At 29.1% G+C, this 16,175-nt stretch overlaps 1 protein-coding gene across 1 annotated transcript in view; it reads left to right on the plus strand.

The window, feature by feature from the left end:
- LOC145278115 (beta-1,3-galactosyltransferase 5-like) overlaps nt 1–15,854 on the plus strand; it is a 90,812-nt gene extending 74,958 nt beyond the window's left edge. Inside the window, exon 3 of the mRNA XM_080130401.1 lies at nt 11,679–15,854. Within this exon, the coding sequence (XP_079986527.1) occupies nt 11,679–12,695 (1,017 nt within the window). The 3' untranslated portion in view covers nt 12,696–15,854. The remainder of the gene's footprint in view (nt 1–11,678) is intronic.
- Nucleotides 15,855–16,175: the final 321 nt, after the last annotated feature.

Consider the following 16,175-nt stretch of genomic DNA (forward strand, 5'->3'; position numbering starts at 1 on the left):
TTTATTTTCGGCAATACTTTTGATTTTATTTTGATTTTATTTTCGGCAATACTTTTGATTTTATTTTGATTTTATTTTCGGCAATACTTTTGATTTTATTTTGATTTTATTTTCGGCAATACTTTTGATTTTATTTTGATTTTATTTTCGGCAATACTTTTGATTTTATTTTCGGCAATACTTTGGATTTTATTTTGATTTTATTTTCGGCAATACTTTTGATTTTATTTTCGGCAATACTTTGGATTTTATTTTGATTTTATTTTCGGCAATACTTTTGATTTTATTTTCGGCAATACTTTGGATTTTATTTTCGGCAATACTTTGGATTTTATTTTCGGCAATACTTTGGATTTTATTTTCGGCAATATTTTGGATTTTATTTTCGGCAATACTTTGGATTTTATTTTGATTTTATTTTCGGCAATACTTTTGATTTTATTTTCGGCAATACTTTGGATTTTATTTTGATTTTATTTTCGGCAATACTTTTGATTTTATTTTCGGCAATACTTTTGATTTTATTTTCGGCAATACTTTGGATTTTATTTTGATTTTATTTTCGGCAATACTTTTGATTTTATTTTCGGCAATACTTTGGATTTTATTTTCGGCAATACTTTTGATTTTATTTTCGGCAATACTTTGGATTTTATTTTCGGCAATACTTTTGATTTTATTTTCGGCAATACTTTGGATTTTATTTTCGGCAATACTTTGGATTTTATTTTCGGCAATACTTTTGATTTTATTTTCGGCAATACTTTTGATTTTATTTTCGGCAATACTTTTGATTTTATTTTCGGCAATACTTTGGATTTTATTTTCGGCAATACTTTGGATTTTATTTTCGGCAATACTTTGGATTTTATTTTCGGCAATACTTTGGATTTTATTTTCGGCAATACTTTGGATTTTATTTTCGGCAATATTTTGGATTTTATTTTCGGCAATACTTTGGATTTTATTTTGATTTTATTTTCGGCAATACTTTTGATTTTATTTTCGGCAATACTTTGGATTTTATTTTGATTTTATTTTCGGCAATACTTTTGATTTTATTTTGATTTTATTTTCGGCAATACTTTGGATTTTATTTTCGGCAATATTTTGGATTTTATTTTCGGCAATACTTTGGATTTTATTTTCGGCAATACTTTTGATTTTATTTTGATTTTATTTTCGGCAATACTTTTGATTTTATTTTGATTTTATTTTCGGCAATACTTTGGATTTTATTTTGATTTTATTTTCGGCAATACTTTGGATTTTATTTTCGGCAATATTTTGGATTTTATTTTCGGCAATACTTTGGATTTTATTTTGATTTTATTTTGATTTTATTTTCGGCAATACTTTTGATTTTATTTTGATTTTATTTTCGGCAATACTTTGGATTTTATTTTCGGCAATATTTTGGATTTTATTTTCGGCAATACTTTTGATTTTATTTTCGGCAATACTTTTGATTTTATTTTGATTTTATTTTCGGCAATACTTTTGATTTTATTTTGATTTTATTTTCGGCAATACTTTGGATTTTATTTTCGGCAATATTTTGGATTTTATTTTCGGCAATACTTTGGATTTTATTTTGATTTTATTTTGATTTTATTTTCGGCAATACTTTTGATTTTATTTTGATTTTATTTTCGGCAATACTTTGGATTTTATTTTCGGCAATATTTTGGATTTTATTTTCGGCAATACTTTGGATTTTATTTTGATTTTATTTTCGGCAATACTTTTGATTTTATTTTGGATTTTATTTTCGGCAATACTTTGGATTTTATTATGATTTTATTTTCGGCAATACTTTGGATTTTATTTTGATTTTATTTTCGGCAATACTTTTGATTTTATTTTCGGCAATACTTTGGATTTTATTTTGATTTTATTTTCGGCAATACTTTTGATTTTATTTTCGGCAATACTTTTGATTTTATTTTCGGCAATACTTTGGATTTTATTTTCGGCAATACTTTGGATTTTATTTTCGGCAATACTTTGGATTTTATTTTCGGCAATACTTTGGATTTTATTTTCGGCAATATTTTGGATTTTATTTTCGGCAATACTTTGGATTTTATTTTGATTTTATTTTCGGCAATACTTTTGATTTTATTTTCGGCAATACTTTGGATTTTATTTTGATTTTATTTTCGGCAATACTTTTGATTTTATTTTCGGCAATACTTTGGATTTTATTTTCGGCAATACTTTGGATTTTATTTTCGGCAATACTTTGGATTTTATTTTCGGCAATATTTTGGATTTTATTTTCGGCAATACTTTGGATTTTATTTTGATTTTATTTTCGGCAATACTTTTGATTTTATTTTCGGCAATACTCTGGATTTTATTTTGATTTTATTTTCGGCAATACTTTTGATTTTATTTTCGGCAATACTTTGGATTTTATTTTCGGCAATACTTTGGATTTTATTTTCGGCAATACTTTGGATTTTATTTTCGGCAATACTTTGGATTTTATTTTCGGCAATACTTTGGATTTTATTTTCGGCAATATTTTGGATTTTATTTTCGGCAATACTTTGGATTTTATTTTGATTTTATTTTCGGCAATACTTTTGATTTTATTTTCGGCAATACTTTGGATTTTATTTTGATTTTATTTTCGGCAATACTTTTGATTTTATTTTCGGCAATACTTTGGATTTTATTTTCGGCAATACTTTGGATTTTATTTTCGGCAATACTTTGGATTTTATTTTCGGCAATATTTTGGATTTTATTTTCGGCAATACTTTGGATTTTATTTTGATTTTATTTTCGGCAATACTTTTGATTTTATTTTCGGCAATACTTTGGATTTTATTTTGATTTTATTTTCGGCAATACTTTTGATTTTATTTTCGGCAATACTTTGGATTTTATTTTCGGCAATACTTTGGATTTTATTTTCGGCAATACTTTGGATTTTATTTTCGGCAATACTTTGGATTTTATTTTCGGCAATACTTTGGATTTTATTTTCGGCAATATTTTGGATTTTATTTTCGGCAATACTTTGGATTTTATTTTGATTTTATTTTCGGCAATACTTTTGATTTTATTTTCGGCAATACTTTGGATTTTATTTTGATTTTATTTTCGGCAATACTTTTGATTTTATTTTGATTTTATTTTCGGCAATACTTTGGATTTTATTTTCGGCAATATTTTGGATTTTATTTTCGGCAATACTTTGGATTTTATTTTCGGCAATACTTTTGATTTTATTTTGATTTTATTTTCGGCAATACTTTTGATTTTATTTTGATTTTATTTTCGGCAATACTTTGGATTTTATTTTGATTTTATTTTCGGCAATACTTTGGATTTTATTTTCGGCAATATTTTGGATTTTATTTTCGGCAATACTTTGGATTTTATTTTGATTTTATTTTGATTTTATTTTCGGCAATACTTTTGATTTTATTTTGATTTTATTTTCGGCAATACTTTGGATTTTATTTTCGGCAATATTTTGGATTTTATTTTCGGCAATACTTTTGATTTTATTTTCGGCAATACTTTTGATTTTATTTTGATTTTATTTTCGGCAATACTTTTGATTTTATTTTGATTTTATTTTCGGCAATACTTTGGATTTTATTTTCGGCAATATTTTGGATTTTATTTTCGGCAATACTTTGGATTTTATTTTGATTTTATTTTGATTTTATTTTCGGCAATACTTTTGATTTTATTTTGATTTTATTTTCGGCAATACTTTGGATTTTATTTTCGGCAATATTTTGGATTTTATTTTCGGCAATACTTTGGATTTTATTTTGATTTTATTTTCGGCAATACTTTTGATTTTATTTTGGATTTTATTTTCGGCAATACTTTGGATTTTATTTTGATTTTATTTTCGGCAATACTTTGGATTTTATTTTGATTTTATTTTCGGCAATACTTTTGATTTTATTTTCGGCAATACTTTGGATTTTATTTTGATTTTATTTTCGGCAATACTTTTGATTTTATTTTCGGCAATACTTTTGATTTTATTTTCGGCAATACTTTGGATTTTATTTTCGGCAATACTTTGGATTTTATTTTCGGCAATACTTTGGATTTTATTTTCGGCAATACTTTGGATTTTATTTTCGGCAATATTTTGGATTTTATTTTCGGCAATACTTTGGATTTTATTTTGATTTTATTTTCGGCAATACTTTTGATTTTATTTTCGGCAATACTTTGGATTTTATTTTGATTTTATTTTCGGCAATACTTTTGATTTTATTTTCGGCAATACTTTGGATTTTATTTTCGGCAATACTTTGGATTTTATTTTCGGCAATACTTTGGATTTTATTTTCGGCAATATTTTGGATTTTATTTTCGGCAATACTTTGGATTTTATTTTGATTTTATTTTCGGCAATACTTTTGATTTTATTTTCGGCAATACTTTGGATTTTATTTTGATTTTATTTTCGGCAATACTTTTGATTTTATTTTCGGCAATACTTTGGATTTTATTTTCGGCAATACTTTGGATTTTATTTTCGGCAATACTTTGGATTTTATTTTCGGCAATACTTTGGATTTTATTTTCGGCAATACTTTGGATTTTATTTTCGGCAATATTTTGGATTTTATTTTCGGCAATACTTTGGATTTTATTTTGATTTTATTTTCGGCAATACTTTTGATTTTATTTTCGGCAATACTTTGGATTTTATTTTGATTTTATTTTCGGCAATACTTTTGATTTTATTTTCGGCAATACTTTGGATTTTATTTTCGGCAATACTTTGGATTTTATTTTCGGCAATACTTTGGATTTTATTTTCGGCAATACTTTGGATTTTATTTTCGGCAATACTTTGGATTTTATTTTCGGCAATATTTTGGATTTTATTTTCGGCAATACTTTGGATTTTATTTTGATTTTATTTTCGGCAATACTTTTGATTTTATTTTCGGCAATACTTTGGATTTTATTTTGATTTTATTTTCGGCAATACTTTTGATTTTATTTTCGGCAATACTTTGGATTTTATTTTCGGCAATACTTTGGATTTTATTTTCGGCAATACTTTGGATTTTATTTTCGGCAATACTTTGGATTTTATTTTCGGCAATACTTTGGATTTTATTTTGATTTTATTTTCGGCAATACTTTTGATTTTATTTTCGGCAATACTTTGGATTTTATTTTCGGCAATACTTTGGATTTTATTTTGATTTTATTTTCGGCAATACTTTTGATTTTATTTTCGGCAATACTTTGGATTTTATTTTCGGCAATACTTTGGATTTTATTTTCGGCAATACTTTGGATTTTATTTTCGGCAATACTTTGGATTTTATTTTCGGCAATACTTTGGATTTTATTTTCGGCAATACTTTGGATTTTATTTTGATTTTATTTTCGGCAATACTTTTGATTTTATTTTCGGCAATACTTTGGATTTTATTTTGATTTTATTTTCGGCAATACTTTTGATTTTATTTTCGGCAATACTTTGGATTTTATTTTCGGCAATACTTTGGATTTTATTTTCGGCAATACTTTTGATTTTATTTTCGGCAATACTTTGGATTTTATTTTGATTTTATTTTCGGCAATACTTTTGATTTTATTTTCGGCAATACTTTGGATTTTATTTTCGGCAATACTTTGGATTTTATTTTCGGCAATACTTTGGATTTTATTTTCGGCAATACTTTGGATTTTATTTTCGGCAATATTTTGGATTTTATTTTCGGCAATACTTTGGATTTTATTTTGATTTTATTTTCGGCAATACTTTTGATTTTATTTTCGGCAATACTTTGGATTTTATTTTGATTTTATTTTCGGCAATACTTTTGATTTTATTTTCGGCAATACTTTGGATTTTATTTTCGGCAATACTTTGGATTTTATTTTCGGCAATACTTTGGATTTTATTTTCGGCAATACTTTGGATTTTATTTTCGGCAATACTTTGGATTTTATTTTCGGCAATATTTTGGATTTTATTTTCGGCAATACTTTGGATTTTATTTTGATTTTATTTTCGGCAATACTTTTGATTTTATTTTCGGCAATACTTTGGATTTTATTTTGATTTTATTTTCGGCAATACTTTTGATTTTATTTTCGGCAATACTTTGGATTTTATTTTCGGCAATACTTTGGATTTTATTTTCGGCAATACTTTGGATTTTATTTTCGGCAATACTTTGGATTTTATTTTGATTTTATTTTCGGCAATACTTTTGATTTTATTTTCGGCAATACTTTGGATTTTATTTTCGGCAATACTTTGGATTTTATTTTCGGCAATACTTTGGATTTTATTTTCGGCAATACTTTGGATTTTATTTTCGGCAATATTTTGGATTTTATTTTCGGCAATACTTTGGATTTTATTTTGATTTTATTTTCGGCAATACTTTTGATTTTATTTTCGGCAATACTTTGGATTTTATTTTGATTTTATTTTCGGCAATACTTTTGATTTTATTTTCGGCAATACTTTGGATTTTATTTTCGGCAATACTTTGGATTTTATTTTCGGCAATACTTTGGATTTTATTTTCGGCAATACTTTGGATTTTATTTTCGGCAATACTTTGGATTTTATTTTCGGCAATATTTTGGATTTTATTTTCGGCAATACTTTGGATTTTATTTTGATTTTATTTTCGGCAATACTTTTGATTTTATTTTCGGCAATACTTTGGATTTTATTTTGATTTTATTTTCGGCAATACTTTTGATTTTATTTTCGGCAATACTTTGGATTTTATTTTCGGCAATACTTTGGATTTTATTTTCGGCAATACTTTGGATTTTATTTTCGGCAATACTTTGGATTTTATTTTCGGCAATACTTTGGATTTTATTTTCGGCAATATTTTGGATTTTATTTTCGGCAATACTTTGGATTTTATTTTGATTTTATTTTCGGCAATACTTTTGATTTTATTTTCGGCAATACTTTGGATTTTATTTTGATTTTATTTTCGGCAATACTTTTGATTTTATTTTCGGCAATACTTTGGATTTTATTTTCGGCAATACTTTGGATTTTATTTTCGGCAATACTTTGGATTTTATTTTCGGCAATACTTTGGATTTTATTTTCGGCAATACTTTGGATTTTATTTTCGGCAATATTTTGGATTTTATTTTCGGCAATACTTTGGATTTTATTTTCGGCAATACTTTGGATTTTATTTTCGGCAATATTTTGGATTTTATTTTCGGCAATACTTTGGATTTTATTTTCGGCAATACTTTGGATTTTATTTTCGGCAATACTTTGGATTTTATTTTCGGCAATAATTTGGATTTTATTTTCGGCAATACTTTGGATTTTATTTTCGGCAATACTTTGGATTTTATTTTCGGCAATACTTTGGATTTTATTTTCGGCAATACTTTGGATTTTATTTTCGGAAATACTTTGGATTTTATTTTCGGCAATACTTTGGATTTTATTTTCGGCAATACTTTGGATTTTATTTTCGGCAATACTTTGGATTTATTTTCGGCAATACTTTGGATTTTATTTTCGGCAATACTTTGGATTTTATTTTCGGCAATACTTTGGAGTTTATTTTCGGAAATACTTTGGATTTTATTTTCGGCAATACTTTGGATTTTATTTTCGGCAATACTTTGGATTTTATTTTCGGCAATACTTTGGATTTTATTTTCGGCAATACTTTGGATTTTATTTTCGGCAATACTTTGGATTTTATTTTCGGCAATACTTTGGATTTTATTTTCGGAAATACTTTGGATTTTATTTTCGGCAATACTTTGGATTTTATTTTCGGCAATACTTTGGATTTTATTTTCGGCAATACTTTGGATTTTATTTTCGGCAATACTTTGGATTTTATTTTCGGCAATACTTTGGATTTTATTTTCGGCAATACTTTGGATTTTATTTTCGGCAATACTTTGGATTTTATTTTCGGCAATACTTTGGATTTTATTTTCGGCAATATGCTATCTAAAATATTTTTTACTAATTATTCCTACGTCTGAGATACAAGAATATGTTAATCTAATGATAGAGTTATTTTCAGTCAGGTTTGTGATTTTTTAATGTAAAACTTCAGCGCGTAGAGGTATAGACTTTAATATAATTATTTATATTATTTTTGAACATGCATTTTCTTTACTTGGGAGCCATCACTTATCAAAGTCCGAAGGTCATTCGAAAATAAAGGTTAAAGAATGTGTTGTATATTGGTTTATATTGGAGGAGATGATACATTAAAGCGTGTCATGTGTTATCTAGTGGATGTAAGATATTGTTCTTTTAATAGACAAATAATAAACGTATAAATCGTATGTATGTTGTATAACCAGGGGACATGATATTGACGTGTAAACTGGGTCATGTTGTATCAGACTTATCACGCAGGATATTTTTACAGTTCATATATAAGAAGAATAATATATGCTTCATACCTTTTTTTATCTTGAAGAGTTCTTCTGTATCTTCCCGCTGCTCCGTGACGAACAATGAAGCGATCAGCACCATCCAATTGAGACATCTGTTCTTATTTGTGAAACAATTAAAACAACTCTTTATATTTTATAATATAAATTTATTGCAGTTGTCTCAAATGGTTTCACAGGATCTGTAGTTTGTCTACATTTTCTATTCTTACAGCTCGCTCCCTAGCTGTCTGTCCACCCCTGTCTAGACGTCTGTCCGCTCTGGTGGTCAATCCTCAACTCTCTGAATCTCTCCAAAACTAGCTACATCACGTGTTCTCTTACGTCACCTAATTACGTGTCTAAGACCAACCTAATCCACAACTCGTTATTTGTTTATTCAAAACCCCAAAATAATGTTTACATATATTTTCTATTTTCGCATTCCTTTTGCGATTCACACATCAATCATTTCTTCCCCAATTTAATTGTTTATTCTTCTAATCATAATCACTGATCCAGCGACCATCCGTCGCTCAAATCAATTAATAATAATAATAATAATAATAATAATAATAATAATTTGACCCTTGACCCCGCTTGCCACAGTTAACAGACACTACGCTATGATCACATCCTAAAGCGTCATAACATTACAAATGTACGGTGGTAGTGTAGTAATCGTTAATATTGTAAATTAGGTAACATCTTATTATTTATGTGGACAGCTTAACAAGAACTTGTTTACATTGGATTTGAAGGCTATCATGTTGTAGTCAACCAGGAAACAGGACAGCGGAACAGTGTTCCAAAGGTGGGAAATTCTGGGAAGGAAGCTTTGTTCGTGGAATCTACGTTTAGATTTAGGCACAGATAGGGAGTGTGAGAAAATCGTTTATAGTGGTTGTAGCTAGTCGAGTGCTTGTTGTGAAAGTTTGGCGAGGGGAACCATAGATTAGAGTTTAATTGAGCGCTTGTTATTAAACTAAGGATAGATCAGAGGGAGAGGCTTGTAACATCTCTTCTGCAAGGAAAAGAAAATGACATCACCTACTAGGTTTTGCAGCCGGTTTGGAACTTTATCAAGGCTGGATAGGGCGCACCAAGCAGCTCCTGCCCAGATGTCGTAAGAATACTCCATTTTAGCGCGTACCTGGCTCTTATACAGACAGAGAATTGCATCGGCATGAGGTACCTGCTGGAGCGTTAGAGTGATTCAACCACGTCTTCTATGATCTTGGAAACAGATCTGATGTATGCGTTCCATTTCGTACCAGAAGTGAAGGACAGTCCCAGAAGCTTGTCAAGACATGGAACTTCCCCAAGACGAGAGCTATTTCAATTTCAATTGGGGTGTGATGGGAGTCATAGCGATTATCATTTAGATCATATATGTGTTTTTTCATTTGCACAGTTAGAATACATAAAATATATTTAATTAATAAAATAATTATAATATTTAAGGGTAAAATAGAGTATACTTTAATACTAAATTGTGCCTCTTTCACTGAAACGAATACTAACATAAAGGAAGATAAAGACATCTCTCATATTAATGAAAATAAAAAGTGAATCAATTCTTACTGTAAATTGTAACTTTTTAGCTTATAGGTAATAACGTAAACAATGAACAAAAAAAAAACTTCGTATTAAAACCTATATACACCAATTCTAGATTTAACCTTGGTTAACATAATCTTAGAGAATAAATACTATTCTTTCAAAATAATAAATTAACAAGTATTATATAATACATTTTTTAGTGTTAATAAAAACAATATGAACACATTATATTAATACGTAAATAAGGCGTGCTTAGCTCTGCCATAAAAATAAAAAATGGCGTAAATATAAAACCCAATGCAATTACTCTTCGGATTTTTTGGGTTCATGTATTCATGTCCAAATTCATTTTTCCTTATTTTTTTTTAAGTTAATGACTTATTATTCTTTTAATGGATAAGACCAGATAACATTAAAAAATTGGAATAATAATTATAAGATTGTTTCGGCCCCACAGAACAGGCGGTGACAAGAATTGAACATTTAAACATGCTAAAAGAAATAAACCATAAGATGAACCGCATCTTCGACTTTGCAATATAAACTTTTTGTGATATATATATATATATTTTGTTTTGGAAAATCTTCAAACGACATAATGTTTGAAATTGTTCGACTGGACATGGAAACAATTGTAAAGTAAAATTTGTTCCATCAACACCCTTTTTGAAGTCTTCATTTTGCTTTCACAGTATATATATATATATATATATATATATATATATATATATATATATATATATATATATATATATATATGGTTAGATAGATAGATATAAGCAAACAGTTAATAAAATATGTTAAAACACTTTGAAATGAGTTAAAAACATATTTAATCTGAAAAGTAAACACTAGATAAATGGAGTTTTTTTGTTTGTTTTCTTTTCTCTCCTCTTTCTCTTTCCTGATCTTATTTATTTTTATGTATCGGAAGTAGAGTGAAAAGCATATTTTATTTTTCTTTTATTAATATTATTGGAATCTTTTTTTTTTCCTTGTACACATTTTTTTGAATTTTTCCATGGATTTCTGCCTTTGGATTATTATGGACCATCTTCTTCCAATTACGGGATTTCCCTGGATTTTACTTGTACAAATAGAAATTCTTTTAACTTTCTTGAAGTTTTACATTTGGATTTTACCGTCACTGGATTTTTTATCTTCCACCAGACTATCCATTCATGTGTAATCACCTTTTTCTTCACCATATTCCCTCTGCTTAACTTTATTTTGTTTTCAAGTAAGATCTTTGACTTACTTGTTGTTTCATCAAATACTTCTGCATGCAAAATCCGATCCCGCATTTTGCTAATTCCTACCCTCTGATGAGAAGGAAAGTATTTCTTCGAAACTCCGCGGACTAAAGACTATCCATTTATCAAGTGTTTCCTTTTCAGATGAAACATGTTTTTAACTCATTTCAAAGTGTTTTTTTTTAACATATTTTATTAACTGTTTGCTCATATTATAAGCTCTATTTCCTATTTGGTTTTATCGAGCTTTTACATCTGGCTGAGATAATTTTATAAATATTAATTCTTTAATGTTTATAATATACTTTAATTTTACAATCTTGGATCACTTTGGTAAATTTAATTGTAATTTTTATTTTATTTTATATATATATATATATATATATATATATATATATATATATATATATATATATATAAAATGACACTAAACAATATTTCTTTTGTGTCTTGCAGCAACTGAAACAATACCGGTGGTATATAATGGCTCCGCTTTTATTGGTAATTGTTTACATCGGAGTGAATCGTTTTAACACATACCGAATTTCCACAACGAGTTTTTCTCCCTCGATTGTAGCTAGCTCAAACTCTAGTGTCTATGGCACTACCACGTCAAGTGAGCTTAATACATGGAAGACAGATCTCATAATAAGTGGCCAAAACATCTGCCGAAATATCAAGCCCTATTTATTAATACTTATTCTCACAATACCTAAACATAGCGAAAGAAGATCTGTCATTCGCGATACTTGGACGAGAGTAAATGAGTGGCCGAATTTCAAAGTCAAAATCACAGTCAAGCACGTTTTTCTCTTCGGCACATATGCGGACAACAAAGAAACCAATCAAGTCCTGGCGGAAAACGACAAATATAGCGACATAGTTGTCGGCAACTTTGTCGACAGTTATCGGAATTTAACTCTGAAGGTTTTGACTGGACTTTACTGGGTAAGACGCTACTGCCCAGGAGCTAAGTTTGTAGCGAAAATCGACGACGACATCTTCGTGAACATTCCGCTGCTATACAATTATCTAGAAGCGATACCTCAACTCACATGGAAAATTTTGGGGCACTTAGTAATGAACGGTCATCCAGACAGAGCGGGAAAATATTCTGTGAGCCATAAATCATACCCGTTTAATTTCTACCCCGATTACACGACGGGTGCCATGTATATCGCCAAGCCAGAGACGTTTTTTGCCCTTTTAGACGTTGCCCCGCGGGCGTCATTGATAGATATGGAGGACGTATGTATTACCGGCATTCTTGCCAAGTTGGCAAACGTAAGCCACCTGGCGTATTCTCGTGGAATGTATTTACCGACGAAGCCAGCGGCTCCTTGTGAATTCGTGAATAACACAAAACTCCTCAGCAAGGATTATAGCGCGAATAACGTTAGAGAAACTTGGAAATTGATCAAAGAAGATAGAAGTAAATGTTTACAAAAAAAAATGGTTATGACAAAAAAGTGAACTCTCTATTCATCCCTACGTACATCAGTATTTTTCCATCTCTTACGATTATGTAGTCCTTTCTTCATGTACAATTTATAGGGCCTTCATTTATTTTCAAATAAGTGAGGCACCTTTGATTTACATTTAATGGAGTTTGATTTATCCACACAAAAACACGTTCATTTCAGACTTTATAACAACCATCATTTACATCGGACGTATGATTTTCTATCTCGAAGAGGGGCCGACCCATCGGGGGTTAATACCAGCAGAAAAAACTGAAGAGAAAGTAAACAGCAAAGCCTTTTTTGAAAGTGTTTTTTTACACCGAAATCCCAGAAAAAAGAAATTTACTGATTTAACAAAATATTTCATAACATTATTTGTTTTATAAAATTTTCAAATTAACTTCACGAAATAATTATTTAACGATGTGAGCTCCTTTTTTACATTATATGAGGGTTGTTTCAATAGAAGGCCCTTAAAATTTAACCCCCAAAATTAAAGTGTTGAAGAGCGTGGAAGACGAGAGTTGTACCATTAAAATGAATGCAATTTTATGCTTCAGAATTTATCTACATAATCACCATCATTGTCAATGCACTTTTGCTAGCGTGTTTTTGTGCTGAGGTCGTAAAATTTCGGAGGGAACTTTATCAATTACATCCCTGTTGCCATTATGAAAAAGTCATCTAACAACTGTGCTGATGTCAACTGCATCGGCTTTGTAAACGTTCAACAGGCCCCGTTCATGTTAATCAGTTCAATTTTTTCTACATGGAGAAATTCAATGACGCATCGCTTCTTCTGACGCATGCTCCTGACAAGGATTACTTTCCTAGGATCTAACACTGTTAATATCTGCAACATAGAGATGACATTTTTTGGTTATGAATGCATAAGATCATTCATCATAACAATGCAATTTGCAATCTTATTTAATCCATTCTGGCAGATTAAAATTAAGAAGTATTACTTTTGGAACGTCTGCCGTATATTTCATTACAGAAATTAACAAATTACCTAAATTTAAACAATTATCGATCATCACAGTATTATCTAGCTGTAAGCTGACACTCATTAACCATTATCCTTTAGTGTCATTTAAGCCTTAATAAGTGGTTACTATGTATTTAGTAAAATTTCCTAATCGAAGCAGCCATATATTAAATTTATTAAGTACTATTTTATCCTCTGAACTACCTGTTGCGTATAGTTCCTTTGAATCAGATCAAAATATGTAATTTTTCCATCATTAATTCACGTATTTATTCGCGTATTCAGCATCTCGCTTTCTGAATATCAAGTTCTTAATAGCAATTCATAGTCTACTGAAAGTATTACAATTTGAAAAAGCAATTCTTACAAAGCATGAAAATGCTTAAGCAAAATGATTTTATAAATTTTAAAAATTAAATTACAATATATTATTTTATGTTTATAAAGTTTTTAAGTGCACTTTCATAAACTTATAAAGTTATAAAATTTAATTTAAATTAAATCTAAAAGCTTGAATTTATTTTACATTTTGTTTTACTTAAAATTAACAAATTTATCTATTCTTTAGCAATTAATAAAATATACAATTGTCAACTAATTTTTTTTAAGTTGCAACAAAATGTACGAAACAAAATAAATCCAAAATAAATTTTTGATTAAATTTAAATTACATTTTTTATATTTTACTTTATAAAGTTCATAAAAGTGCACTTTAGAAATTTGATAAATTTTGAATTAACTTTTGTACCCTTATTTTATAAATTTATATAAAAAATGTTTTATCATTTTCATACTTTACTGTATAAAATGTTTTTATAACTTGCACTCTATTTTTAAAATTATATTTTACATATTATTTACATTTGAACATAAAAATTGAGTATGCTTTTTCATACATGTAACAAGTTGAAATTGATTTCTATTTTACGATCTTATTTGGGTAAAAGATAAAATTATTTGTAATAAAAAGTGGATTAAAATCTAGTTTTAAACATACAAAATACAACAGAAAAAAACATAGAAATTAATTCTGCCCTTCTAGCTTAACTCTCTCTTTTCTTTACTTTCTTTCTTGTACATTAATAAATTAGAATTTTTTAAACATAAAATGAAAAAACATTACATGCATAATAGCCAACGACTCTTTATCTGAGAGTACATCTTTCAAACTCCTTGGCCTAACGTTCACAGGAAACATGATTTAGAACAATTAAATTGAAGGCATTGCCAGGGCCGCTGCAAGAAAGGTGGGCTTTCTCTACCGTGCTAGAAAACTACTAACACTCGAAAGTATCCTGTACCTCTATAAGGCTACCATTCGCCCATGTATGGAGTATTGCTGTCATATCTGGGCTGGTGCATCTGCTACTAGTCTATCGCTCCTTGACAAGGTTCAAAAGAGAGTCGCAAACCTGATAGTCCCTGAACTTGCATCTAAGCTTCAGCCTCTGTCCCATCGACGAAATGTTGCATCCCTCTGCCTTTTCTACAAGTATTTTAGTGGTGAATGCTCTGACGAACTGCAATCACTTGTGCCCCCACGACGTGAGCACCCTCGACAGACCCGACAGGCTACTAGATCCCACCCCCACACTGTAGAGATCCCTAGATGTAAAAGAGCTTTTTACTGCAATAGTTTCTTCCCCAGAACCGCTAGACTCTGGAATTCAATTCCAGGTCCCTGCTTCCCCAACAGTACTGACGTGCAGAAGTTCAAGTGTAACGTTAACCGACATCTTGCTGCCCAAATCCCTACATAGTACCCCAGTAGTTGTTGCCCCTGATAGTAGCCCCCTACACCAAAGTGGCAATTTGCCTTGTTTGGGGTGAAAATGTAATAAAAAAAAAGAAAGTCGTGAACATTAAAATATTCACAATTAACACTTTTACGATCTTTTTCTTGGATGTAAAAATTTGCGTTCTTCTTTATTTTCAACGTTTTCAAAAAACCATGAAATTCCATTGAAAAAATTGTTCTTAAACAAACTTACTCAAAGGCTTGAGCAAATATTTGGTTCATTTCTTGCGTTCTTTTTTCTTAAGTAATAAATGGTAACTTATTACTTGTTACCCTGAAAATGAAATGATTATATTCTCCTAAATCATGTATTAATAAGATTAATATTAAAAAAAAAATCTCAGTTTCTTTTGAAAATGTCTGGACTTCAAACGTTGATTCAAGATGTCTTTTATTAATTTATTTTATTGCAGACTATTATCCCCACCTTTCTTAGATGTTGTTTCACGATGTTTCGCCCAACTACCCCTCTGGCCTTCGTCAGGTGGTAACCGCGACGGGATAGGAGCTCCGAATCTCCTAACTGCATTCTCAGCAATTACTGCCATCCATAGTTGTTGTCGTGAAACAACATCTAAGAAAGATGAGGATAATAGTCCGCAATAAAAATAAATTAATAAATAATACTAAACTCAATAATGACTTCCAATTAAATAATATATATGATGACTTTGCTTTTATTGTAACCATTTATTGTTCAC

Source organism: Euprymna scolopes, chromosome 6, assembly GCF_053919585.1.
Source record: "Euprymna scolopes isolate OS-2025 chromosome 6, ASM5391958v1, whole genome shotgun sequence".
NCBI classification, from domain to species: Eukaryota; Metazoa; Mollusca; class Cephalopoda; order Sepiida; family Sepiolidae; genus Euprymna; species Euprymna scolopes.